The sequence below is a fragment of the Diceros bicornis genome, chromosome 31 (genome assembly GCF_020826845.1).
Source record: "Diceros bicornis minor isolate mBicDic1 chromosome 31, mDicBic1.mat.cur, whole genome shotgun sequence".
Lineage (NCBI taxonomy): Eukaryota > Metazoa > Chordata > Mammalia > Perissodactyla > Rhinocerotidae > Diceros > Diceros bicornis.
In genome coordinates, this window is record NC_080770.1 from 8,434,245 (window position 1) to 8,461,704 (window position 27,460).

General features: G+C 57.7%; 1 protein-coding gene across 13 annotated transcripts in view; it reads left to right on the plus strand.

Annotated features, from left to right (window-relative positions):
• Positions 1-27,460, plus strand: part of NRXN2 (neurexin 2) — a 108,082-nt gene that overhangs the window by 71,505 nt on the left and 9,117 nt on the right. For 8 of the 13 annotated variants that reach the window (XM_058526522.1, XM_058526526.1, XM_058526524.1 and 5 more), the window contains 5 exons: positions 7,145-7,326; positions 11,982-12,153; positions 16,566-16,655; positions 20,046-20,371; positions 22,637-22,715. In XM_058526522.1, the coding sequence (XP_058382505.1) occupies positions 7,145-7,326; positions 11,982-12,153; positions 16,566-16,655; positions 20,046-20,371; positions 22,637-22,715 (849 nt within the window). The remainder of the gene's footprint in view (positions 1-7,144; positions 7,327-11,981; positions 12,154-16,565; positions 16,656-20,045; positions 20,372-22,636; positions 22,716-27,460) is intronic. The other 5 variants (XM_058526530.1, XM_058526532.1, XM_058526531.1 and 2 more) reach the window with 1 other exon arrangement.

Below are 27,460 nucleotides of genomic sequence, written 5' to 3' on the forward strand. Positions count from 1 at the left end.
GCCCTTTCATCCTCTCCGTCCAGCTCTCCCTTCCGGGTTTCTCTTCCTCATCACCTCCTCTATCTCTGCCCTTCTCATTTCTCCATCTGGTTTACCTCCACCTCTGCCTCACCCTCACCTTCACATTGTCAGTCTAGCGTCTCTGTACACTGTCATCTTCTTGTCTTTGTCCTGCAACAACCACCCTCCCACCTCTGTCCCCTCTATCATCTCTGCCTCTGACATGTCCCATCTCTTCCTCTGCCACCTCCTCATATCTGTCTCTATTTCACCTCTGTCCCTCCAGCAACCTTCCCTTCTTTTCCCCTTACTGTCCTTCCACCACCTCCCAAACAATCAGCTCACTCCACTGTCCCATCATCCTCCCAGCCTGGTTCCCTTCATCTCCGGCTTCTCCTTTCTACACCTCTTCATCTCTGATCCCCAGCATCTCTCACCTCTGTAGCCCTATTCCTTGGAATTTACGTTCCCCAGCCCAGTCTCCCCTTCACCTCCCATCCCAGTCTCCCCATCACCTCCTGTGTCAGTCCTCTGTCACTTTCCACTTACTATCACCTCTTATCTCAGCACCGCATAACCCTCCATCTCAAAACCTGCTTCACCTTCCCTCTCAGACCCCATCACTTTCCATTTCTGACCTCAATCACTTCCTGTTTCTGCCCTCCGTCATCTCCCACCTCAGTCTCCTCATCACTTCATATCTTAGACTCCTATGATTCTCTCTCTGCCGTCTCTTCCCACCTCTGTACCTGCCACCTTCCATCTCTGTCCTCTGTATTCTCTGTGCCTCCATCATTTCCCATCACCACACCCCATAACTTCCAATCCCTGTACTCTCATTACCTCTATATCCATCCCTCTTCCTGTTTTATTTCATTTCCATGTAAAACCCCATCACTTCCCATCTGACTCCCTCCTTCACATTCCATCTCAGAGCTCCTGTCACCTCCCATCCCGGAGACCCCATCACCTCCCATTTTAGTCCACACCTCCTTCTCTGTACTCACATCACCTCCCATCTCTGTACCTTGCCATCACTTTCCATAGGGGACCCCCATTACCTCCATGTCTGTAGCTCTCTCATCTCCCATTTCAGTACCTCTCTCACTTCCTATATGGTACCACTCATCACCTTCCATCTCTGCATCTCCATCACCTCCCATCTCTATACCTCATCACCTTTCGTCTTTGGCCCTCATCTCAGCCCTCCATCACCTCCCATTTCTGTACTTCCATCACTTCCCATCCCTGTACTCTCGTCACTTCCATACCTGTCCTCCCATCACTTCCCATCTCTGTGCCCCCATCACCTCCCATCTTGGTACTGTGACATCTCCAGGCTCCCATCACCTTTTATCTTGAGTCCCATCATCTCTCATCACTGTGCCTTCACCAGTTCTTACTCTGTACCCTTGTTGCCTCCAATTTCTGTGCTTACATCACTTCCTATTTCTGTCCATCCATCACCTCTCATTTTTTTACTCCATTTTTGTTCCTCTCTCATCTCCCATGCCTGTGTCTTCGTCACTTCCCATCTATGCCCCTCATCGCATCCCATTTCTGCACCTATCTCTGCCGCCTCATTATTGTTCTACCTCTGTCTATCCTTGCTTCCCAATCTTTGTCCCCCATATCACTTCCAATCTTTCCACCCCTTTTCTATTCTTCTTCTCTTTCTCCTACTTCATCTTCATCTCATTTTTCATGCCTCTACTCTCTCTTCATCCAGTTCCCAGGAGCGGCCCTTCCGGCTCTCCTCTTCATTGCTTTCTTCTCTCTCCCAGCACCGTTCCTGCCATCTAACCTGTCCTGACTGGGCTCCTCGCCATGCACTGCTCTCCAGGCTCTTCCTCTTCTTCCACTTCCCACCCCACACCTGGCTCCTGATCGTAACTCCCCTTTTCTCCTCCCCACGAGCTCTCTGGCCCTCTTTGTCTTCCTCCCTCCCCTCCCTTGTCCCTGCTGGCTCCCTCCAGGCCCTATGTTGCTCCCAAAGAGGCCCAGACAGGACATGGCCTTTCTGGGCAATGAGAAGAGGCATGAAGGGGCAAGATAGGAAAGGGGAGCCAGGGATCTTGGGGGAGAGCATTGTGGGGTGAACAGGGAAGGAGGTGAAAGAGGAAGAGGAAGGAGAGAGGAACTAGTCCAGGGGAGATGAGCAGATTGGAAGGAGGGGCCTGGGAGCTGGAGTGCCAGAGGAAGGCTCAGGATGCAAAGGGCTGGGCGAGAGGGAGAGAAAATGGAGGAAAGAGCATTGGGGAGGTAGGGTGGGAACCTATGGAAGGCTGGGATAGGGACTGCCTCAGAGATGGCCACCCCCTTCCTGTGCAGAGGAGAAAAACAGCCCCAAGAGGGCCAATGGCTGCCCAGTGCCACAGGGAAGCAGAGGAGGAGCTGGAGGGCGCTGTAGGGCAGTGCTGGAAGGTGGTGGGAGACTGAGTGGAGGAGCAGGCAGGTGCGAAGGAGGAAGAGGGTCAAGGGACAGATAGAAGAGTAGGCAGGAGGTCATGGCTGGGCTCCACCTCTGCTCACCTTAGCCACGGGGAGTGGTGAAAAGAAAGGCTTCTCTTGGGGCTCCACGCTTGGCTAGAGGAAGAGGCCAGCTTGGGAGACCATTCTAGACCAAGAGAGACGTTTCCTCTCTGCCCCAGCGTCTCCCTAACCTCCCCAGGGTGAGGGAGCCTCTCTTTCTGCACCTGCTTCTCCACTTCCCTTCTCCTGGGTTCTTTCTGCATCTCTCCTGGCCTTCCTTCCCTCCTTCTCTTCACTCTTTCCTCTGTTTACCCTTCCATCCCCCAACCCTTCCTGTGACATAATATCCCCACCAACCTGCCAGACACTCATTGACACTCCTGCACCTGACCTGGGTCTGGGCATGGGAGGACCTGTACAGCTGGGTCCGGAAGATGGCCTGAGGGGTCACATTCTCCTGGTCCTTGACTCCAATTTTGGGTTCAGAGTCCTTGAGGAGCCTTTCAGCCCCCGACCTTTGTTTCTGGTACCCTCTGAAGCCAGGAATGGAGGGGTCAGTCCCAGCTCAGTTCTGAGTTGGTCGCTTCCAGGGATTCCAGACTCATCACTCCAGCTTATAAAGGGGGCTGGCATTCATTTCAATTCTGGATATGGGTGTGTTAACTTGGATTTCTGACTGGATGGTTTATGGCCAAGAACGGGCTTCCGAATTGAGGGGATATTGTTCTGGGATTCTAGATCAAGAGAAAGCTGAGCCCAGGGATCTGGATCTGTGGCAATCCCCCTGGGTTGTGAGGGTCAATATACTAAGAGCTGGTGTGGGCTGTGAGCCCCTTGGAAGCTTCTCTGGACTGTGTAGGATGTTCTGTCCTCTCGTGATTGTGAATCTATCAGGAGGCTTTTGTCATGGCTTCTGATGCTGCAGGGAGACAGGCAGATGGAGGGTCTGCACAGGGAACTTTAACCACACGGGCATCACTGTATGGGGGTTTTTACATGGGACGATTATGTGGTCTGGGTCTGGGTTAGTTAACCATTATTAATGGTTGGTTTTTTCCTAGAATGCAGGTGTGTGGGAACTGTATGGACGATTCTTGATCATTTAGTGCTTTACTGGATCAGTGAACTTCTGGGTCTAGGAGGCATTGAGGGGACTATGTTGGGTGTAGGCAGAAGGTGCCAACCTGGGCCTTGGGTGGCAGGCATCTGGGCCCACGGCATCTTGTGTCTGGCCAGAGGCTCTCTTGCCTTGGGCTTCAGGGCTGTGTGCCCCTCTGAAATATCATGCACAATGTAGCTCACTTGGTTTGCTGGGAGGTCACAAACAATGGGTCCAGACCCCCCTAGGGCAACATTCTGGGCCTTGGCTTGGCTCCTCTGTTCTCCGGAGCCCTTCCTGGAACCCTTCAGAGGTTCTTGACGTGGTGCTGTGTCCTGGGCTCCATGTCTCCGTGTCACCCCGCCCCCACCGCGAAAGTCCGGTGGCCAGGGCAGAGGACAGCTTGTGGGGTGAGAGGCGGGAGGCGCCTCCGGAGCGCGGCGGCCGGCCGGGGCGGGCCCAGGGAGGGACCAGGCGGAGCCCCGCCCCCCGCCCGCCGTCCTCCCCGACCAGAGCCCTCTGCGCCCTCGGGCGGGAGTGCGGTGCTGGGGAGAGAAATGTCTCCCCAGGGTAATTACTGCCGCCCCGTCCAATAAACCATTCCCCTCTTCTGCCCAAGAAGTGTCTCTCCACCCCGATACCCCCACCGTGTAATAAACGACCTCAGGCTTTAACAGGCCCTCCCAGCGTAATAAACTGGCTGCAGTGTGAGAACAGCTGGGTAATAAATCCCGGGGGAGGCCGGGCTGAGCAGCGCCTGGGCTGGGGACCGGGGGGGGGGGGGGGGGGGGGGAGGGGGGAGGGGGAGGGGGAGGGGGAGCGGCCTGTGCGCGGTCGGCCTCGGGGGCGGGGACGTGTGCGCCGGTCCTGTCCTGCGCTGTGCCAGCTCCTGCCCTCGCGCCGCCTGCACCGGCCTGTCTTTGTGCGCTTACCGCCCTGTTCCCCGGCTGCCTCGCGGCTCCTGTCGGGGGTCTGCCTCTCCACACTGGCTCTTTGTGTGCAGCTGAGTGCGTCGTCGCCTGTGTGTGGGTGTGGGGTCTGTGGGTGGGTCACTGGAGCCGTGGCTGCCATGGGGCTTGGGGCGCCGGCAACACCTCTGATCCCTCCGGCCTCACTGCCCCATGGGCATCTGGCCTGCCAGCTCCTCAGGCTCCGGCAGGGCTCTCTCCAGGGTAATGTGCCGTTTGGGTTCCTGGGGTGGGAAAGTGAGGAGAACGGGCCTCCCTTCCCCCAGACCTGGGAGATTTAGGAGCAGGCTCCTGGTAGATGGGTAGATGGGATTTCCGTGACTGTTCTGAGGGACCGAGAAACCCAATAAGCCCCTCCCCATTCTGACTGGGAGGCCCCGGAGCCCAGGGGGTGAAGAGGCAGCAGCCTCTGGTCAGGGAGGCCAGGAGGGGGGTGTGTGGATGAAGGTCAGCATCTCAGCTCCCCTGGCCCTGCCCGCCCCCCAAATTTGGCCGTGCAGCTTGTGAGTGAGTGGAGGGGGAAGGGAGGACCCTGGGTATTACGGTTGCCATGGAAACAGCTGATTTTCCAGAGTGCTGCAGTGTTGGGAGTGGAGAGACTGTTACTGCTGAGGCCTACCCTGCTTGCCTCTGGGTCCTGCCCTTTCCAGGCAGAAGACTGCCTGGGGTGGGGGTGCAGCTCCCTGTGTACCCTGCCCCCAGCCAACTCTCCACCCCAGTCTGGGGGCCCCATCCTGAGGGTTCCAGAGGCCTCCGGGGCCCTCAGGTAGAAAGGACACCTGGGTCTGGAGGGGGCAGAGCCAAGCTCCCTCTGTCTGCCAGGGGTGCTCTCCCAGTGACCTGCTGTGGTGAGACATCAGTTATTAGACTTCGAGGTGCTTCTTTCCCGCCTCTACCCCAGTGGGGGATATCTCCCCTCTCTGGCCCTGCCTGGGGAGATGGAGGGCACTGATGACAAGTGCCCTGGGGAACAGCTCCTGCTCCGCCCACCCCAACCCCGTGCTGGCCTCGCTGCCTCTCCTGGACCCAGGTGACAGCCTTCACTTCTCTCCTCAGCTCCTCCCTGGGCCTGCAGATGGGGCCTCCCTCCAAGGTGCTCAGGAGTCCCCTCTCCTTTGGGGGCCTAGCAGCTTCCTGGGAAAGAGCCCCCTTATCCCTGAACTACCGTGGGGCTCCTGAGTCCCTGAGGTGAGGGACCCCAAGGTGCTTGAGGGGCCTGGCCATAGTGTTACCAAGTGGGCTGCCATCTTGGTAGAGTGGGTCTGCTTCTTGGAGGTGCCTCAGGCCCTCCTAGAGCCAGGAGGTCCTGCCTCCTGGGTTCCCAGCTCCCTGGCCCTAGGACTTTCCGTCCTGACCCAGGGCTCTCCCAATCCCAAGGCCCCACTTTTCTTCCAGCCGACTCCAGACTCTCTCTGGATGAGTCTTCCCCTGAACCCCTCTCCCCCCAAGAAGTGCTTTGAGAAGAGTCGTTAGTGGGTAATTATTTAATTAAGCAATTTATGAATCTCATCTGCTCCGTTGATGTTCTAAAGAATGCAAGATTGTTCTCTTCCCTCTCTGAAGGGCCCAGAGTCCTAGCCCTCTGGGCCTCCCAGACAAGGCTCCCTTCCCGGAAACTGGGTGACCAGCCCCAACCCCCACCCCAGCCAGTCTGCCCCCCACCCCCAGGGAGCCCAGTCAGCCGCAGGAGGGAACATGGCGACTAATGGGGTTTATTTTGGGGCTGAGATCGTTAGGGACCTCACACCCGCCCCCGGCAGCCGGATGGCGAAGAGGAGACAGAGAGGGGGAGAGGGGGTGGGGTGGAGGAGGGCAGGAGAGGGAGCCTTCATCTCTGGCTCCCACTCTCCCGCTTTCTCTCACCTACACCCCTCTCTGTCCCTCTCTGTCCATCTGTCTCTCTGCCTCCTTCCTCCTCTGGCTGTGAATCTCTATCCCCCTCCCCACGTCTGTCTCTTCTTTTCTGGGCAGGGCTCCAGGACCCCCTGGCTTTGAGACCCAGGCCGCGCCCTAGTTGGGAGTGGAGCCGGCAGTCCTGGGCAGACTGGGACCAGGATTTCCAGGGGCTTGAGAGGGGCGGGGGCAGGTGCTGGAGGGGTGCCAGCCTGCGGGCTCTGAGTCAGAGCCTCATCCTCTCACCATCGCCCGGGTCTCCTTTCGCCTCCGTGCCTGCTCAGCTCTGGCCCCACAGAAGCACACACCCTGAATCTGTCACCTCTGCCAGCCCTGGGAGAAGTCGAGCTGGTCCGGCCCAGGCCCCCTGGGTCCTGCCTGCCCCGGCACTCTTTTCGCTCCCCTTGCAACCTCTCTTTGGGCGCTCTCTCTCTGTCATTCTCTCTATTACCTCTCTGTTTTGCTGTAATTAAAGCTAGAATTCTTGATGAGGCAGCTACATCTGTCTGTGTGCGTGCACATGTTCTTACTCGGGCACCCTCCTGCCAACCGTTCCCCAGGGCAGCAGGGCCTGGTGGCTGCTGTGGGTATCACAGCTGAAGCCCTGCACCCTAAGCCTGGGGTCCCTGTGCTCCCGGCACTGCCCCAAGGACCTGCTGATCTCGCCCTCCTGATGTCATATCTCCATCTCTCCCTTTCCTTCTCTCTCCAGCCGGGACCACATACATCTTTGGGAAGGGGGGAGCGCTCATCACCTACACGTGGCCCCCCAATGACCGGCCCAGCACGAGAATGGACCGCCTGGCCGTGGGCTTCAGCACGCACCAGCGGAGCGCCGTGCTGGTGCGGGTGGACAGCGCTTCCGGCCTCGGGGACTACTTGCAGCTGCACATCGTAAGGACCCAGGGCCCCAGCGCCTGACCTCCCCACCTTCCTACCCCCAATCCACTCAGTCCCCCCACTGTCAGGGATCAGCCCCTCAAATCCTTCCCTCCTGTGGAGCCCTCAGAACCCCTGTTACCTGGTTCCTGGAGTTTCCTGTTAAGTAGTTCTGCTGCCGAGAGCCATTCCCCTCCCGTTATTCAGGAGACAACCAGAGCCACCCCAGCTGATTTGATGCTCCCAGCTCCCCATCCCTGAGACCATCTGTGTCTTCTGACCTTCCTGAATGTAGTCAGGAGCCTCATGGAGACTTCCAGGCCATTCTCCTGTAGCCTTTGCAAATGTCCCCACATTGTGACTGCCCTAAGCTGCCGCCTGCTCAATCCTAGATCACCTAGGGCAGCCCACTGTGTCCTGCACCTATTCCTGCCCCCCTCCTTGGGACATCCCTGTCGCAGAGCAGCCCACCCTTGCTTCTTTGTCTTGCCTTCAGATCCTGCCCCTGCCTCTGTCCTGCCCTTGACCTCCATTCCCATGACCTTCGCCCTCCCAGCAGCCCCTTTATGCTGCCTTCCCTACAGCCTCTCTGGCCATGCTCACTCCTCTCTGACCTCTTGGCCCAGCCCCACGTCCCCACCCTGACCTCGGTCCCACCCAGCTCTGCCTTTCTCTGCCCAGCTTCTCCTGGTGCCAGCTCCCCTCCTTGACCTCTGCCCCTTCCCGTGCCTGCCCCTGGGCCTCCTGCCAGACCCACAGCTCCTCTCCTCACAGTTTTCATCCTAGCTCTATCTTCAGGCGGGCGCTTTTCTTCTCTGACCCTTTCCCCATCTCTGGTCCTGCCCTGCACTCTTCCCCATGGCCTCTGGCCTTGCTCCATTTCATTTCTGCTCTTAGCCTCTCCTCCCCACTGTCTTAACCCCTGGGCCTCTGACCTCAATCTCCATTTCCACTTATACAGCCCCTTACAGCTGCCTCCTTTCCTTCCCGCATCCCCTATGCTGACTGTGGCTGGGACCCCCATGCTGGGAGGACTGAGCAGGCTCACCAGGCTCTGTGTGTGGGAAAAGTCTGGGTGGGGGGCCCTGGGCTTTAAGGGGAGTGAGGAAGCCAAGGGAGAAGTCTTGTTTGTTTGGGCTCTGGCCCCTCCCCATCTGATTGGGACTGTGGCTACTGGCCCCTTCTTACGCAACAGCTTTTCAGGGTCCCGTGGCTGCACACCCCTCCCCCAACACCAGGGAGCAAAGGAAGGAGGGGTGAGGAGAGATGCCCAGTGGGCAGAGCAGAGCTGGAGTGGGAGTGGCAGCTGATGGGTGATGGGCAGAGGCCAGGTCAGGAAGTGTGCAGGAAAGGGGTATAGAGCGAAGAGGAACCTGAGAGAAGGCCTGGAAGTTTCGTGCCTGTGTGAAGGAGACAATGGTGTCTCCGCCTGTATGTGAGAGATGGCGTGGCTGTGGATGGCACACGTGACTGTGTGTGACAGTGTGGGGCTGGGTGCATGTTGATTGTGTCAGGAGTGAAAGTGTGACTGTGGGGCACAGTCTGGTGGCCTCTGATCGGGTGTGTCACTCTATATTTGTATTTCCCAGTGGAGTGATGTTTACTGTTGTTTCAGTCTCCCGACTCTGCGTGGCAGGTGCGACTGCATTTCCACATCCTTCTCTGAGAGTGAGGGCTGCTCTGCTCTCCCTGCACAGTCAGGAGAGGCTCTGCGTAGCTTTGGAGTGGATGGCCTGGGTTCGAGTCCCAACTCTGTCACCTCCTTGCTGTGTCCTTGTGCCTCAGTTTCCTCATCTGTGTAGTGGCATGATGAGATGACAGAGGAAGGCTGTGAGGTTTACATGAGATCCTGTATGTAAAGCACTCAGGACATCGCCCAGCCTGTGGGAAGTGTCAGCTGACATCCCCATCTGGACGTGTCGACCTGTGTGTGTTTTGTCTCTGCCTCTTTGACAATGTCTATGTGTCTCTGTGCCTGTAGGTTTGGGGTTCCGGGTTCCCCCAGCGCTGAGGAGAAGGGGTAGGGGGTCAGGGTGCAGGGAGAAGGAATCTCCTCCTTTCCCCTCCCAGCAGCTGCCCACAGGCCTCGCCTGGTGCAGGGTTATGGAGGAACGAGACCTGGGGCCTGGTGCTGCCGAGGGCGGAGGGCGGCTGGCCTTCGGATGGGGTCCTGGTGAGGGTGGGGGCCCTGGAGGAAGTGTGGGAGCCACAAGAGAGGCCAGCTCTGAGGGGAGAGTTGGGCACGGATGGGATGAAGCCCCTTGGGGGCAGCCCCGAAGCCCCCTCCTCCCCTAGCGACACATCAGCTCCCCCCACAGCGTCATTAGCAGCTCTCAGAGAGTGGGGAGGCGGCGGCAAAATAAGAGAAGAGCAATTTGACGTTTCTAATAAAGCGTCGCTCCACTTTGCCAAATTAATTTTGACTCCCATAATTATTTGCTGTAGGAGCGGCCGCGTTCTCCCCACTGCCGCCTAATGAGGTAATTGGGGAATTAGGAATTAATGACTTTAACAGAAGTGACAACTGACTTCACGTTGGGAGCAGCTCTGGGGAGCTGCCTCTCCCCCGGAGTGCACGGCTCTGAGCTCGGCTGCCTCCTAGGAAACCCAGGTGTCCTGCCTTCCAGCTGCTCTGGCTGGCCCTCCGTCACCGGCTCCCAGGCCGCATCTGCTCCTTGACCACTGTCACCTGGCTGAGCCTCTTGGGGAGAAGCCCTCAGAAGCGTCCAGGGGCTGACGCTATTCCGGGTGATGTTATTACTAACAATAGTACTGAGGAGCATGGGCTGTTCCCCTCATGCGCGTGGGGGGCAGATGATCACCCCGTCTCCCTGGGATGCTGTCAGTCTGTGGGTGGTGGGTGGGTGGGGCTTGCTAGTACTCTTTGTTAGGCAAGCCCAGTCTCAGTTTCCCTGCTTTACTGCACCTGAGGAGAGACACTGCATGTGTGTATGACTCTGTGTGTGTGTGTGTGTGTGTGTGGCCGGCCAGGTTCTAGGAGGGGGAGAACTGGACCCACCCACAAGTGGGGAAGGGACTGGGCGTGGGTCTCCATGTGAGCCACAGCTGCACACCCTGCCCCCCAGCTCTCTCTGCAAAACCCCAGTCCCTGCCCCATCTGTGAGCCACCCCATCTCCACCCCCAGTGCCACCAAGCCGCTTGGCTCTGTTGGTGCATGGCAGCTGAATGGTTGCTTATGTCTAGGCCAGACTGGGGCAGTCTTTCAGGAAGACCCCAGGAGTGTAGTGTGTTCTGTGATAATCTGGGTCCCTGTGACTGTTTGTGATCCAGGGGGCCCGAGTGACCTGTGTGAGTGAGTGTCTGTCCTGTGTGGGAGCAGGGGTGCGGGGACTCAGGAGGCTGAGTTCAGGAGTGCTGCTGGGAAGTGCAGGGGACCATTCCTGCTTAGGTCTAGGGCCTAGTGGGCCTTCCGCTGGCTTCTTTAGACCTCTTGGGTCTCCAAGGTAGGTTGTCCTCAGTAGCCTCTCAGATTCCCTACTCCTCCAGCAATTTGAGTCAGGGTCTTCCCAGACTAGTGGGCAAGGGGGAGAGAGTACTGGCTTTGGAGTCAGGCCAACGAGGGTTCAAATCTGGGATTCCTTCCTTAGGAGCTGTGAGATTTTAGGATGTTACTTAACCATCCTGAGGCTCAGTTTCCACCACAGTATAATGGGGCTGCTATAAGCTTCCTCAGAGGGTTCCTGTGGGGATGAAGAGAGCATGTGTATACAGTACCCACCACAGGGCCTGACACGTTTTAGGGCTTCAGTGAAGCTCTCCCTCTCACTCTGGCACCAGTGATGGGACTCTTCCCAGGCAGGATCCCGGGTGGCCTCTGCAGGGTTCTCCAGGCAGGTCCTCTCTGGAGCCTGGTCCGGAGGCTTGCTCAGACTGACTCTGCTCCCCTCTCCAGGCCTCAGCCCCGTCTTTCCTCTTCCTGTCCCTTCCCAGCTCCCAGCCCCATCCTCTACCCCTACACCTCCAGGCTCAGCTTTCCTTAGTAAGCTCAACGTAGTTTGTCCCTGATCTCTATCCATACCTGTCACCCCCAAACACATGCACCTCCGCCCCCATGACTCCATGGGGCCTGAAGGGGGTGCCGGGAGAGGCATGCTGATGCCCTGGTGCAGGAGCCCCTGGGACCTGCTCAGTGCTGGGCATGCAGGGGAGGGAAGGCTCGATGCTGGGGGTTGGGGAGGGGGAGACTGGATCTTTCTCAGACATGGGGCCGGCTTCCATGCATTTCTCTGCTGGTCGTGACTTAGGGAGGCCTCTGACCTCTGTGTTCCTGGCTGGTCCCCAGCTTGGTCCTGCTGATTCCTGTCTGGGGCCTGGGCTCAGTGGCCTTTGCACAGAGTACGTGCCCTGTAAACATGTGTGAATATTCTGATTGAACCAAAAGGCAAGAGGCACTTGTTGTTGGTGGAAATGCTCCGGCTCCAGGCTCTGCACCCTACTTGGCTTCCCCAACTTCTCTGAGCTGGGGTTACTCCCCTGCCGGCCCACCTCCTTGGGCAGGTGAGAGCGTCCAGTGAAGACATGACTAGGAGAGGTGCTGTAAAGCCGTGAAGTGCCGCGCAGCTGGGCCGGTGGTGGGCACAAGTGGACTTCTAGAAGTTGTGAGCGGTTGCCCCCGCCCGGTCGCTGACCTCCACCTCCCTGCCCCCAGGACCAGGGCACCGTGGGGGTGATCTTTAACGTGGGCACGGACGACATTACCATCGACGAGCCCAACGCTATTGTGAGCGACGGCAAATACCACGTGGTGCGCTTCACTCGAAGTGGCGGCAATGCCACCCTGCAGGTGGACAGCTGGCCGGTCAACGAGCGGTACCCGGCAGGTAGGCGGCGGGGGCGCGCTTAGGAGGCGCGGCGGGAGGGGCGGCCTCTGATAGGAGCGCTGCCTGCACCGGGGGCGGGGCTCAGCAGAGAGGCTTCCGGCTGTGGGCGGGGCGGGCTGCGGGAAAGGCGTGGCTAGTGGGGGCGGGGCCAGGATGGGCGTGGCTAAAGGGAAAAATCGGGATTTGCAGGGCAGGCGAGACCGTGGTCCTGGGAGTAAGTTAGCTAGGAGGGAGGTGGCAAAGCTGAGGCCGGAAGGCTGCAAGGCTAGGGCTCAGTTTGGGGATGAGGAGAAGAGAGGAGGAGGAATGGGGAGAGGTTGGGAGAGTATGACGCGATTGAGGAACGGATGAGTCGAGAAATGAGGGACAGGCGGAAATGGGGAGGCAGATGCAGAAATCAAGGAGAGAAGATCCGGAAATAACCCAAAATATATCGCAGCAAGGAGGCAGGGCTATTCCCAAGGACGGAACCAAGGAAAGAACGAAGGTCTTTACAAAGAGCAAGTTAAAGATCCATATTAGGAGATACGCATAAAGGAAAAGAACCACGGAGACCCGGAGAAAAGGAACCTCAGTGTCTCAGGGAATAAGAGACATGGTGGAAGGGAGAGAGAGACTAGTGACAATAAGAGTGAAAAATTGGGGCAAGTGCTTTCAACAAACCTTCGCTGACAACCCACTAGGTATCAGGTCCTGTGTTAGGCCCTGGGGACACAGAGGTAAGCAGGACACAACCCCCCTTGCAGGGAGCTTGCAGCCTTGGGTGGGAGGGAGCACAGGAATACAAACAGACTCAGTTCAACAGTGTGACAGCTCTTGGTGGCCGAGGACAATCCAAGGTCTGAGGAGCGCACGGGAGGAACAGGGATGAGGACACTAAAGAAATGAGGAGGCAGAGACTCTGCAAGATACTGAGGGAGGCAGAGAAAGAGCCTCAGAGTGAGAGGAAACCAGAGGAGGAGCAATGGGGAGATATGGATGGAAATAGTCACCGAGACATAAGCAGAGACGGAGGCAGCTCCTGGAGTGATGCGGGGAGATATATGGAGCTGCCGTCACGCAGAGCCAGCCAGCGAGAGAAGAGGTGGACAGAGCCTCGGGAGGGAGACGAAGAGAGCCTCAGTGTGGGAGACACAGAGGGAGTGGAAATTGAGCCACTGCAAGGGAGAACCGCAGAAACACAGAGATTCAGAGATAGAGGCTGAGCGACACTGCAGAGTCACACACACGGGGGCCGACTGAAAAGCAGAGAGAGCATCTGCTGCTTCAGTCCCTCTCTTAGGCAGAAGTGACAGCCAAGGCAGAGGCAGAGAAGCTGCCCCACACTGACCTAGAGGGCTGTGGGCAGAGGACAGGTAAAGGTGGGGTGCGTAAACCCTCCTGGGCCCGCTTATGCCGGAATAAAGATGCCAGTGTAGGCTCACACCCACAGTCAAGTGGGCTGGTACTCAGACATTCTTGGGCAGCACCTGGAGATAAAGAGAACCACATGGTCCCCTAATAAATATCAAAGCTGATGGACACACAGGCCAACCCCAGACATGTGGACGATTGCAAATATTCGTACAGTCAGACAGACACAAGGAAAAAAAGCCCTGCAGAGAAATGCCAGCTTACACCAAGGCCCTGGGCACGTGTGGGATCACTTAGCACACAAAGGCTCCTGTGCTAAGTCCCACCTGGCCGCAGACACTGACAGGCCAGGCTGTGTGGGTGTGATTGCCCTGTGGGCATCAGACTTCTCTCTCTCAGCCATACACACACCAGGGCAGCCTTTGTAGCAGTGAAAACGTTAGCCTGCGCTGGACAGGGCTGGGCTGGGGAGCAGAAAGCCCTCACCCTTTCAAGCCTCAACTCCAGTCCAGAGCTTCTCACCTTGGAGCCCAGAGCCAGAGGCCAGGTTGGAGGAGTCATGGCTGCCCTCCTTTGCTCAGGGACCCCTGACGGGGGGTGGAGAGACTGCCAGGTGCTCCCTCACCTGCAAAGTGGAGTAACCTGAGGGCTTGGTGGCTGCCTGTGCGCTGTGAGGGCAGATCCTCTACAAAAGCCGAGTGTCATCCTGAGCAACACCAGCAGGCCAGGTTAGCAGCATGCATGGGACCAGAGCCCGGGCCCCCAGACTCTTAGGGAGGATGGAGACACAGCTCATGGACTCCCAGTCAGCAAGACTGCTTTTAATTCTGTATCTCCTACTGACAAGCTGTGTGGCCTTGGACAAGTCAGCTAGCCTATCTGAATCTCACTGTCCACCTCTGAAAGGTGGGGATGGTACCTACCTCATGGCAATACTATGAGAATTCCGTGAGATAACCTGAGGAAGATGCTAGAGTGGCATGGCGTAGAGGAGGTGCTCAACAAACAGAGCTTTTGTTAGAATTGTTATGTGCTCCAATGAGGCAGATGTATACTCTTCCCTTCTTCTCAGGACACACTCACGGACAAATACACAGACACACACAGACACCCAGACACACACACACGAGAACCCCAGTGCAGGTAGGTCCCTTAATGCCTCTTGCCCTCCTGCCTCTCTGCCTCTGCGCATGTGCCCTCCCTCCCTCCCCTTCCCCCCTGACTCCCTTCTGGCCCCTTCACCTCTCCTCCAGTGTCTCCTTTGGCCCCTTCTACTCCCATCCCCAGAGTGGGATGCCCTGTGCTACCTCTAACAGAACACAGAACACTGCTGGTCACTTGCCAGTCTCCCTTGCTTCGCTTCATCTTTGCATCTCGGGTGGGCAAGGGCCAGGCCTTCACCTGTGCATCTCTGGTACCCAGCACCAGGAACAGAGCAGGCATCAAGAATTGTTTGTTGAGTGACTAAATGAATGAACGATTTATTTTTGACTTAAACACAAGTGACCTGAATCTGTCAGGAAGGCAGGGTCTCATCGTCCCATAACCACCTAGGGAGGCACCATCCATGCACACATGAGCGTGTGGTGTGCTCATACACGAGAGGTGTACACAGGCAGGCCCAGGCCCAGGTCTCACTGGGCAGGCGAGCGCAGCTGTACAGTGGGAGATGAGCGGGAAAGCCCCCTCAGTGTGCATGTTATTGCACAGTGCGTAAGTGGTTTCAATGGGAAGGGTGGCCAGATTCCCAAAGGAAATCATCTCCATCTCCCCTGCTGCAGATTGGGATCACCCACAGCCCCCCTGATGCCGGGAGGAGCACACAGAACTCCCAGGCACACTGACAGACCCCTCTCCACACACACTCACACACACACACACACACACACACACACACACACACACACACACACGCCCTCCCTCCCCAACTCCAGGGCCTGGAGAATGGTGAGTGGAGAGAGGAAGAGGTGGGTATCCAGAGGGGTGGGGCTTAGGAATTGGGGAGGAGGAGCCTGAAGGAGAAAGGCCTGTGAGTGAGAGGGCCATGGAGCTGGGCTGGGTCCCCAGGGCAGAAAGGAGAGGGATCCTGAGCAGAGTGGACTCTGAGGGTCTTGGAATGGAGCTGAGATGGGGAAGAGAGCAAGGTGTCGTCAGGCAGAGGAGGGCTGGTGGGGGGACTCTCGGGGGGAGAAGGGGTAGAAGAGGAGGTGATGGCTACCACAGAGAGTGGAGAGAAGGAAAGCGGGTGGGTGGGACAGCTGGGTGCTGATCCAGCTGCCACACGCAGGCACCACGCTGTGATGTCACTGTAGTGGTGGCTAGGTACATAGGGGGCGGTGACCAGGGTGAGAAGGCGTAAGTGCCTGCAGTAAGGGCAGCACTGGGCTTGGGGGCCCCGAGAGGGGATTATGGTGGAAGCTGCGGGTGGGGTCAGGGGTGGGTTGTGACGTGGGAGATGAGGGGGAGCTGGGATCAAGCACGGAAGGTGAAGGGAGCTGAGATGACTTGGAGAAGTGGCTGAAATCTCACTGTTACACGCATGTGCCGGGCCACCCCCCTAAATGCCACATAAACCCCCGCTTAACCCGTCCCTCCCACATCTAAACCGCCCTCTAAACACAGTAACCAGCTGGGCCGCTGAGGCCTCCCACCCCCTAACTTAAACCTGCTAAATGCCCCTCCCTGCCCCACCGCCCCACTCTGGGATGGGGAAGGAGGCGGGAGCAACAGCTTGAGCCCCAATAAACCTGTTTAACCTCTGACCTTTGACCTTCCAGCTGCCTTTTCCTTCAATCCCCTTTCCCTTTCTTCTCTGTCCCTCTCTTTTTCTTTGGGTCAGTCCGGCCCCCAGGGTGGGGCTGGCTCTTGATGGGAGCCTAGGGAGGGGGACGGGAGGACAAGGGACCCAGTGTTTCTCCTCCCACCCTGGGTGGGCCTTACCCTCTTTCCGTTGGATGGTGCTGCTTACTCTGAGTCTCCTGAGAAATGCATAATTACTTTTCTGACTCCTTTGGACTTCGCCGCCTGAGAAACCTACTGTCTTTCTAAACTTTTCCAAGGAAACTTTGATAACGAGCGCCTGGCGATTGCTAGACAGAGAATCCCCTACCGGCTTGGTCGAGTAGTAGATGAGTGGCTGCTCGACAAAGGTAATTAACCAGAATTAATTAATTAATTAATTAACTTTAAAAACACTATCTTAAAGGTGCAGAGCTCTCTCTTTCCCCATCCGTGCCTTCCCCATCGCCCGCCCCCAGTGAAGGACGATTGTCCCGCCAGAATGCCCCCTTCCTCTCTCTAGTCGAGGGTCTATTTCTTTTAGAGTGGTGGTTTGGGGCAGGGGTGGGGTTTTTCCCAGAAAAGGGAGAGTCCTCAGTCTCTTTCTAAACCTGAGGTGGGACTAGGATAATCCATGAGTTTCTGGAACCACTCCAGTAAGGCAGGCTGGTGTGTAGGTTGGGAGGGAGGTGCCTTGTGCTGAGGAGGGTCAGCTCGGAGGTTCCTAAAGGGCCAGTCGAGGACTACAGTGCACTTAGAAGCAGGAAGTGCTGATCCTAGGATCCAAAGGAGGGGTAGGAAGGCTTTGCCAGGGTCATCTGAGGAGAAAAGGGAAGAGTGGGGGCTTCAGATCGTACTAGAAAGACGCCCCCAAGATAGTAGCTGTGGGGCCGCTCTCTCTGGAATGGGCCCAGCTTCATCCAGAGGCTCTGAGAGGTAGTGGAAGCTGGGGGAGACGGGGAGATAGGGGAAGAGGTGGCCATTCCGCAGGGATCTCTGTGCCTGCTGAGCTGATGAGAAAGACAGAACAGGCTCGCTAAGAGGCCGCATGTGTGAGGCACTGCTGGGTATGAGGGAGAAGGCCATTTGTCACCAAGGGAAGTTGGGGCCAAGGGCGAAGCCATCCCATTCCCTTTGGAGAGGGGGCGAGCTCTGTACCTCTAAGGCTAAACTCTAGGGGGGACGTAGAACTGTTAAACCTCCACTAACCAGCTGATAACTGTGCTTTTAAATGTCCACTGGGGCTTTCCCAACTAAAACCCCCAATGTCACCTCCAGGCCCCCACACAGCCATCGGGGACTAAACGTGCTGATAACCAGATATGATAAATCCGTAACAGGACAAAAAGTTAAAGGGACTGTAACAGACATCGCTAAAACCTACAGCCCCCAGCCACACCGGGCTGCTCTCTCCAGCGGGGCGAACTTTAACCCTTTGAGGAGTTCACGGCGGGTGGGGCCGCAGGGGCCAACTTTGCTAACCTACGCAGCTTCCTCTCCACTCCCCACCTCCCTCTCCCGGAATCAGAGAGGCCAAGAGAGCAGCTTGGGCTGAGGCTGGGACAACTTGTGACCCCAAAGGTAGGGAAAGGTGGACAGGCCCTGGGGGGAGGGGCAGGACTGTGGTCCCAGCAAGGGGAGAGCTGTCTCTCACCACCTGTGTGGCCATACCTTCTCTTTAGGCCTCTAGTTACTCTTCTAGAAAGTGAAGGATCGGGCTGAATACTCTGGTAGTTGCCAGCGTGTGGAAGGAGGAACTCACTTGTGTGGCCTTGTCAAGACTTCCCCTTCCTGAGCCTCCGTTCCCTCCTCTGGACGATGGGCATGGTGATCCCCGCTCAGCCACCTCACAAGGGGTTCTGTGAGGATGAGATGAAATAAGGGGCTGGAGAGTATCTGAGAACAAGATCGGGGCATTCTCGGAGGGATTATTTTGCCGTTGGCACCTGGCGTATGGTGGGTGCTTGATGAATATTTACGGAATGAATCTATTTTCCAGTTCCCAAACATGTCCTGTAAAGCACAAGTCCTGTGAGATGCTTCACAATAAAGAGATTTGTGGTAAAATGAGTTTGGGAAACACTAAATCCCGTTTCTTCCTCTTGGAGATGCACAATGGACGTTAGTTTCATAAAGGCTCTGAGAAGTCCTGCAAGAAAGAAACCTGTTGTTTAATTGCGGAATATTTGCTTTCCAAATTCATTTGACAACTGCGAACCTTCTCCTAGTTTTTCTCATAATTCTTATGCCTGAGAATAAATTCTGGGCACGGTGGTCTTCAAGGGCCTCTCTGGGTCTGGTGTTCCATCTGCCATGCTCTAGTGCTAAGCTTCTGTGGGCTCTGGCTCCATTTGTAAGATGGTGACGCTGCCCCAGGGCTGGGAGAGGTGCTGGGCAGTGGGAGGGCGCTGGAGGAGGAGGAGAGGCTGAGCAGAGGGGCCAAGTAGACACACCCATGGCTGGTCATTGGCTAGAGGCCAGACAGAGGGTTGGGTGTCCCAGAGGCCTGGGTGTTCCAGGGACCCTGAGTTTCCAAAGACAGTGTGGGTTTCACAAGTTGGACTGTCCTCAGCCCAGGTTTTGGGGGCAGGGCTTACAGGCACCTAACTCTAAACCAGATCTTTAACGAGGCACTAACCAGAGGCTAACAAGGGCTAAGCCAGGTCTTAAACCCCCCCAGCACCAGCAGCTGAAGGTCTGGGGGAGCGGGGGCAATGTAGTGGTTCGTCTGCCCCCCTTCCCCCAAAATAAGCAACACCAAAACCAAAGTTAAATCTAAACTTAAACATAATAAATATCTTTTCTAAAAACCAAACCAAAGCAACAAACTCAGAGGGTTAAACCGACCCCCAGATCCACTAAAACCAAACGGAACAGCCAAACCCCACCCAGGTGGGAATTCTGAGGTGTCACTGCGGAGTGAGGAGCGGGATTGGAGCTGGAGCACTTTTTTTGGCTGTCAGCGAGCGAAGCAAGGTCCCTTTAACATTTTCCATCTCTGTACTTGCACATCCTGGCGGGGAGGAAGGCCTCTGCTCTCCAGGGCCTGATCCCTGGGCAGTGGCTGGGCCGTGGAGGGGAGGAGGAGAGGGGAGCCTGGCCGGAGGTCAGAGGGCTTGGTGGTGGCTGGGAGGGCAGAGTGAGGTCCGCGTGGCTGCTCCCACCCTCACACACGCTGGTCCTCCTCCCACGCACTGTCTGCCCCTCGGTCTCGCCTCCCTCCCTGCCCTGACACGCACTGCTCGCTTGCACTACCCACTCGGCCTGGCAGTCGCCTTCTCTGTCTCTGCCTCTTTATCTCCTCTATCTGCTGCTTCTGAGGGCTCAGTGGCTTGGGGCTGGACACTGGGTGTGGGATGTTTGGGGAAGCAGAGGGAGAACATGGGGATCAAATTGAGGGAAGGGAAAGCAGGGGCGATGCCCCTGGGGCAGGAGAGGAGAGGGGATGGGAAGGTCAGAGGCATGAGCATGGTGGGGAGAGGGGGCGCTGGGCTCCCTTTCCCAGGCCATGTGGGCCCTGGAGACCCTCTCCCTCTGGGGTCCCCCCCTGGCTGGGCTAGGGGCTGTGGCTGACAAGGACTTTCCCTTTGGTGTCTGCCCCTTCCTCATTTCTCCCTCCCCACCTCCCCACTTGCTGGTTTCCACCTTGACCTCTCTTTCCTCCCGTTGGCTCCCCTCCATTTTCCCCATCCCTTTCTGGTCTCCCTCCATTGCCTGTCCCTCCTCTGTCTGTCACCCCTGCCCGTTCCCCTCCCCCCCAGGCCGCCAGCTGACCATCTTCAACAGCCAGGCTGCCATCAAGATTGGGGGCCGGGATCAGGGCCGCCCCTTCCAGGGCCAGGTGTCCGGCCTCTACTACAATGGGCTCAAGGTGCTGGCGCTGGCCGCCGAGAGCGACCCCAATGTGCGGACCGAGGGCCACCTGCGCCTGGTGGGGGAGGGGCCGTCCGTGCTGCTCAGTGCGGAGACCACGGCCACCACCCTGCTGGCCGACATGGCGACCACCATCATGGAGACCACCACCACCATGGCCACCACCACCACGCGCCGGGGCCGCTCCCCCACGCTGAGGGACAGCACCACCCAGGTGAGGGCCTCTCTGGCTGACGGACAAGGGGCGGGGCTTTGGATGGGGGATAGGGCGGATATCTCCATAGCAACTGTGATGCCCAGGGGAGGACCCAAGGGGTCTGGTGGGATCCTGGAGTCTACTGTCCTATCCTTGTCACGGGGATGGCTCAGTGAGGTGAGCAAGGTCTCCTTTCACGAGGTGCCTTCACCTGGTGACCAGGGATGTCATAGATGTGGAGGTGGCCACTATTTCTAGAGGGACTATTCCTAGAGCTGAGGGGGAGTTGGTACCCCAGGTATACCAGGGAAGACCACCCCACCTGGGTAGAAGTCTGGACTGGGGGTGAGGTGGAAGTACCTCCTCTGCCTGTCCCATAACGAAGGCCATGCGCAGTGCTGTGTGGGCAGAGAGTGAGAGATGGATGGTACCAGGATGGCATTGCTCTGGGCAGGGCACAGAAGTGACAGCACTAGAGGGGCTAGAGGCTCCCCGGTGTTGGCAACCCCTCTCCGGAGGCTGGTGGAGGCCAGGAGCAGCCTCTCCCTGATGGCTGAAGTCCTGCAGGTGGCCCATTGCCTTCACAGGTCCCCCCTGTGTGACCCCAAACAGGTGCCACCGCGCGGCTGGCCTCAGTGTCCTCCGTGCCTGTGGGTCTGACGTCAGACAGTTCCCTGGGGCTTTACCCGCCCTGGCGCCTGCCCTGCCTGCTCAGGTGCTCCCCCTAGGTCAGGTCAAGCCCAGGGGAGTTTACCTTCTCTTGTACCCAGGGGAACACCGGAGGGGGCCGCTTCTGGGGAAGGAGGCTCTGCCGGGGCAGGACAGGTCTGGCTTTCCTGGTGGCTGAAGCTGATTGAGCGTGTGTGACTTACCAAGGCATCCCGGGGCCCGGCCGAGTTTTCTAGTTGTTGCCACCAATGATTGTTGGCCCAGGGAGGGCTCGAATCTGGGACATTAGACCTTACTTAGTCACTCTGCCCCCTCCCCCCAAGCTACTTCTGTCTACCATCACCCATGGCTCTTGGGCCTCTGGGCCTGGAGGGACCTCTGTCCTTCTAGGGTAAATGGGGGGTCTGGGGGTGGCCATGGGGATGTGTCCTACCTCCACCATCAGCCTGCCTTCAGCCTCTATAAATGAGGGCTGGGCTGGATGAGCTCCGGGTCCTCTCATCTCTGCCAATCTGTAGGGAGCCTGGGACTGGCTGACAGGCTCATGGAGTCTGAACCCTCTTGCCCTCTGCCTTCACTACCAAAGAAACTGAGGGGACCTACTGCCAGGCCTGCCCCAGGGAGCAGGGAGCCCTGGGAGAAAGACCTGGCTGTGCCCAAGGATGGGTATCCGCCACACCCAGTGCCCTCCGAACGTAGGGGAGAAGTGCCACCTGGTCTCAGTGGGAGAGTGATGGGCAGACCATCCAGGTGGAAGAGAGGGGTGGGGACCGTAAGGGTCATGGCTGTGCTGGAGAAGCCCCCAGAGGAGAGGCTGATGCCGAGGGGACAAGGATACAGAAGGGCAAATTGGTCCTCCAGGCCCCGCCTTGCCCTTGGGTGAGGGCTGCAGTGTCTGAAGATCAGGGGGTGGGGCAGAATCAGGATGTGACCCTTTCAGCCCCTCCTCACCCCAGATGCCTCCCTTCCTTGGCCTTCAGTCAGGCTCTCTCCCCGTACCCCGCAGTGGACTGACTCCCTTCCTGCCTGGACTCTGGGTTTCCCTCCTTGGGTCTCTTCCCGAACACCCCCTGAGCACCCCCCTTACACTCACTCATCTTGGGGATTCTCTTTCTTTGCAATCAGGAGGAGAGAAAATGCTGACAAAGTCGACTCCCGTTGTCATGGAAACCACAGCCCTAATTAATGTGTGCAGCCTGGTTCTGGGGCTCCAGGAAGGGGGCTGGGAGAGAGACGGGGTGATGGGATGGTGACGCTGGAGCCTGAACCCCCTCCCCCAGGTCCTGCTCCCCTTCTCGGCCCATGCTGGCCTCCAGAGGTCCCCTTACTGCAGCCCTGCAGCCCCAGGTCCGGCGTCCAGTCTCCTTGGCTTCCCCGAAATAAAAGCCACAGCATGCGCTGTCTCATTGATTCCCAGGAGCCGTGGGAGCCACTGCAGGGGGGGCGCTGTTCAGTCTCCCTTTACACAGGGGGAAATGGAGGCCCCTGGTCACCCCACGAGCCATGAGAGAGGCGCTGTCCCCTGTGCCATCCCACACCTCAAGAGGTGGCTGTTGGCTCTGCTGACCCACCCTGGAACCCTCTTCTTTCCCCACCCCTCCTCTCGCCCCTCAGAACACAGATGACCTCCTGGTGGCCTCGGCTGAGTGTCCGAGCGATGATGAGGACCTGGAGGAGTGTGAGCCCAGTACTGGTGAGTGCCTTTCCCCCCTCCCCTGCCCCGGGCCCACTGCAACGCTGATGGGAGGGGGGCGACTGTCTCTGCCACCCGGCCCAAGCCCAAGGGGCCTGCTGCCAGGCCTTAGCTTTCCTTGATAGCCCCTCTCCCTTTCTACCATTCCCCTCCATGTCCCTCAGATGCCCTCTGGTGGGGCAGTTTCTGGCCTTTTGGTGCCCCAGCCCTCAGAGGTAGTGAGGTCCTTAGCTTGGGTCCTGGGGTTGAGAGCCAAGGGATCAGGGAGGGAAAGAGGGAAACTTTTCCCTAGAATGATGAGTAACTGCAGCTCCCATGAGTCCTTATGGGGTGGAGGTGGGGGTGGGGTGGGGAATGCAGGCCTAGAAACTACAACTCCCATCAGCTCTTGGGTCCAGAACGCAACTCCCATCAGCCCCTGAGGCCTGGGGTTCTCTTGGTCACTAGTAGAGGTGGTCTCTGCTGATCCTGAACCCTCCTCATCCCCCGTCTCAGGGAGGTGTCCGGTGGTCTGGTCTGGAGGGTTCCCAGGCTGGACACTCTCCCAGGGCTGCCAGGCCAAGCCAGGGCAATTACTGCACAGCTGCTTTGTGCCCGGCAGTGTACTGGGTGGGAGGTGCCCCGTGGCCAGACATGTGGTCCACTGGGAAGATTGGGACCTGGGGTCTGGCCCAGATTTCTAGTGGGGGAGCTGCTATAGGAGACCAGCGCTGGGAGTGGCATTCCAGGCCTCTGCTTGGTCCTTCCAGCTGGAGTCAAGAGAGAGACCAGAGACAGACCTGATTGGCAAAGCAGGGGTGGGCCTTGAGTGCCGACTGAGAAGTGTGGGGTGTGGCATGGCACAGTGGGGATGAGGGCTGCTCATCTGAGCAGGTTGGGGGTGGTTGACAGGAGCTGGGGGGCGGGAGGGGCTGAGAGGAGCTGAGCCCTAGTGCTTGAGGGTGACAGGGGGATGGAGGAAGGATTGGATGTGGCTGGGTTTCCCAGCGAGGAGCATGGGCCTTGGTGGCAGACTGGATGAGCCTGTGTGGGCCTACGTCCCTTGCTTGGGTTCCCAGAGACTTCTCCCCGTTACCTTGCAGTGGGTGCACCTGGGCTATTGGTACCAGAAGGCTGGAGGTAGGGGTAGGAGCCTGCAAGCTTGGGGTAGGTGATATGGTCAGCTGAGGTGGGCAGTGTGAGCTGGGCACATCCTGTGAATCTGGCCTGAGGGATGGGCTTGGGGGTCTGCCAGCCCCGGAGGAGATCCTGAAGCTGAGGGTGGGCCGCAGCCATGGAAGGAGTGTGGGTAGAGCAAGAAGGACCAGGGAGCCTTGGGGCAGAGGCTCAAGTCCCAGAGACCAAGGGCAGAGGGATTTCTGGAACACAGGCCCCCAGACCCAGAGGCTGAAGCCTGACTGCCCTCTGCGTCCCCCAAGTAGGGCAGAGCTGAGAGGGGTCGTTCCAGCAGTCCTGGGCCCAGAGGCATTAGGGGGAGCTGCAGCTGCTGGGCTGGAAAGGCCTCCCCGTCCACAGCCAAGGGCCGGTGCGTGCGTTCTGGAACAGATGCCCTCCACTGTGGGGAGGCCCCTCTGTGGGGGGCCATTCCCTCCATCTCCCTGGGTGATCTCAGCTCAGGATGCACCCTCACACTCTGCCATTGCTTTGGGAGGCTCTGGCACCTGGCAGCTTTGACAGAGCACTCCTCTGCTTCACCCCTCTAACTAGTCACTTACTGGGTGGACACAGCACCTCTAGTGCGGGCCTGCCGGGAGTGGCTGTGACGAATGGCCCCATGAGAGCCCTGGGAGGGGACTCTGGGGACAAAGGGCTGTGTGGATCATGAGAAGAGGGCGCTGTTGGCCCACCACACATGTTTGCACACTCACGCCCATGTTCGCATGCTCTGGGATGGCAACTGCCGGGGTGAGAGGCGGAGTCTCTGCTCTCCCTGGACCCTGCAGAGAGGAGTGTCGGGCCAAATGGTCACCGCGCAGGGACGTGCAGCCCACACTGGACCACACCAGAGCCACACACTGTCCACCAAGGTTCTAACCTCCCAGCTCCAGCCCGGGGGCTTGCCAGGGGCCTGGGTGTGACGCTGAGTGTGGGCCGAGCTCTTTCAGGCTGTGTTGGGACAAGTGAGTGAGAAGGAGCTGAAGTAGGTGGGTCAGCTGTCCTGCCCCCATCAAAGGGCCAAGTATGTGAGGGGAGGATGAGGGTGGAGGAGGAATAGAAGCTGGGGGGTGGGAGAGGCTGGTGGGCCAGCCCCGCACCCTGCTTTAATATAAGCGGGGAGGGAGGGCAGAGTGCACACCTGAGCCCCCAGAGGAAACGGACGGAGCCCACGGGCTCTCCCCCACATGTGCATCGCATGTGTTGGCACTTCCACCCTCGCACCACTCTGAAATGCTTAAAGTTGGATTCTTGTCATCCTGATGGGAGGCCAGGCAGGGACCAAGGTGACTCAGGGGTCCCTCAGTCTGATCTCAACCATGCCACCCCCAGGGAGGCTTTTTCTCCAGCACAGGGCCAGGCCTCCTTGGGCTCCAAGGTCAATGTTAGAGGTGGAGGCATCCTGGCTGGAGACAGCGGCTACCCAGGGGCTGACCCCAGGGTGTTTGCATCCCTCCTGTCTGCCAGATCCTCCTCTCTGGGTCCAGGTGTGAAGCCTGGGGTCATCCCTGCTCACCTTCCCATGCTTTCCCTTGACCTAGGCCCTAAAGGGACCCCAGGCCCCACACCCTCTCCCCCCAGCCTGGTGACCATCATCTACCATGGTTTTATTACCTGAGGTTGACAACCCAGCCAAAGAAGGGTATTGTTTGATGGACACAGTGTTGAAATGAATGGGAGTGCCTGTAGGGGAGCATGCACTGCATAATGTGCAGTGTGTAACGTGACCGAGCACCCCTCGCTGTCTCAGCCAGCCTGAACCACATTGTGTTATGGGCCTGATCCTGTAGGGATCTGAGTTTGCACCCCTGAGACACATAAGAGGTGCACACACAGACTCAGACCCACAGAGGCACACACCTGTATGCACACACGTGCCTGACTTCACCCATGCACACGCATTTATGGACCTCCAGCAAGCTCACACATGCCCGCTTCACAGGTACACAGATGTTCAAAGCTAGAAGAGCACATGCCATTCGGGCCCAGACCAAAAGAGGCACACAAATGCTTAAACCTAAAGAGACATGCACGTATTCAGAGCCCCAGAAGTCTGTACACACTGATCCACAGCTGTTGAGACCCACGGAAGCACAAACCCCTACACACGTGCACAGTCTCTCAGAGGCACAGCCTTGTGTATCTGTGCTCAGAGCTCTGAAAACACCCACACAGGTGCCCCCCTGCTCAGACCCACAGTGCTTCACACTTACACTCGTGCTCAGCTGCACAAAGGTGCACACACAGCGTGTCTTAAACCCACCGAGGCACTTGCACATGCTCAGAAACACTCACATATTTTGGACACTTACGATGCCATGTGTATGTTCAGCCCTGAGCGTGTACACACGTGTGCTCAAACCCACCGAGGCACATGCATATACATGTCCTCAGACTCACAGAATCCCACAACCACAGTCAGTTCACAGAGGCACATGCGTGTACAAACCCCCCAGCATAACACACGCTCACGCGTGTGCTCATACCACGGAATCTTACATGCACGCTCAGGCTTACAGCTGCTGACAGAGGTTTCAGAATCACAGGTGCATGTATGCATGTTTAGAACAGAACACAGTGTGCTCAGACCTACTGTGGTGCAGGCACACGTGCACACACATGTGCACACACATGTATGCACACACACATGGACATGAATTCAGGGAAGTACATGCCTGTGCCCAGGCTCACAGAGGTGCACGTGTGTCACAGCTCCACCCGAGTATACACTGGTGCTTAGACCTACAGTCGTCTGTACGTATGTTCACACTCACCAAGATGCACACAAACATCCTCAAAGGATGTCCTCATGTGCCCACACGTGTGCTCATTCCCACGGAGGCATGCCCATGTGCACACAAAGTGCACCTGTGTGCTGAGACCCAGAAGGGTACACGTGCACATTCTCAGAGGTAGGCTGTGTGTGCCCAGACCCAGGGGCCCCGCACATGCGCACATTAGTTCAGATTCACAGACCTGCGCCCCTCCCACACTGCCCCATGAGAGGAGACCCTCAGAGGCCCACCTTAGCTCAGACCTACAGATGCTCATTTTTACTTGCGTACCCGTGTGCTCAGACACACACAGGCTCAGAGACATACACGCAGGCTCAGAGACACACACACATTCAGAAACACACACATGCTCAGACTCCTCAAGGCACACATACTCATATTCAGTCCCATGGTGGTATACACACACACACTCAGGTCTGCATTGGCCCACACGGGTGCTCACAGCTACTAGTTACTCATATTCTCAGAGGTACACAGGCAGCTGCAGAGAGAAAGAGACACTTATATCCTCAGGCCATACACACATGTTCAGACCCAGTAAAATGCACGCCTCTGTGTTCACACAGGTGAGCACACACAGCTGTTCAAACCTACAAGGGCACACTCTTACACATGTACTCAGATTCACATAAACTTGCGTGTGCTCAGACCCATAGAAGTAGCCTCATGTACTTGCCCCATATGTGTGCCTCCATTCTAAGGCATTGCCCCCCACACGTACATGAGACCCTCAGACACAGACATACAGACACATTTGCTCAGACCCACACATTTAGCTCAGAATCACAGAGGCAC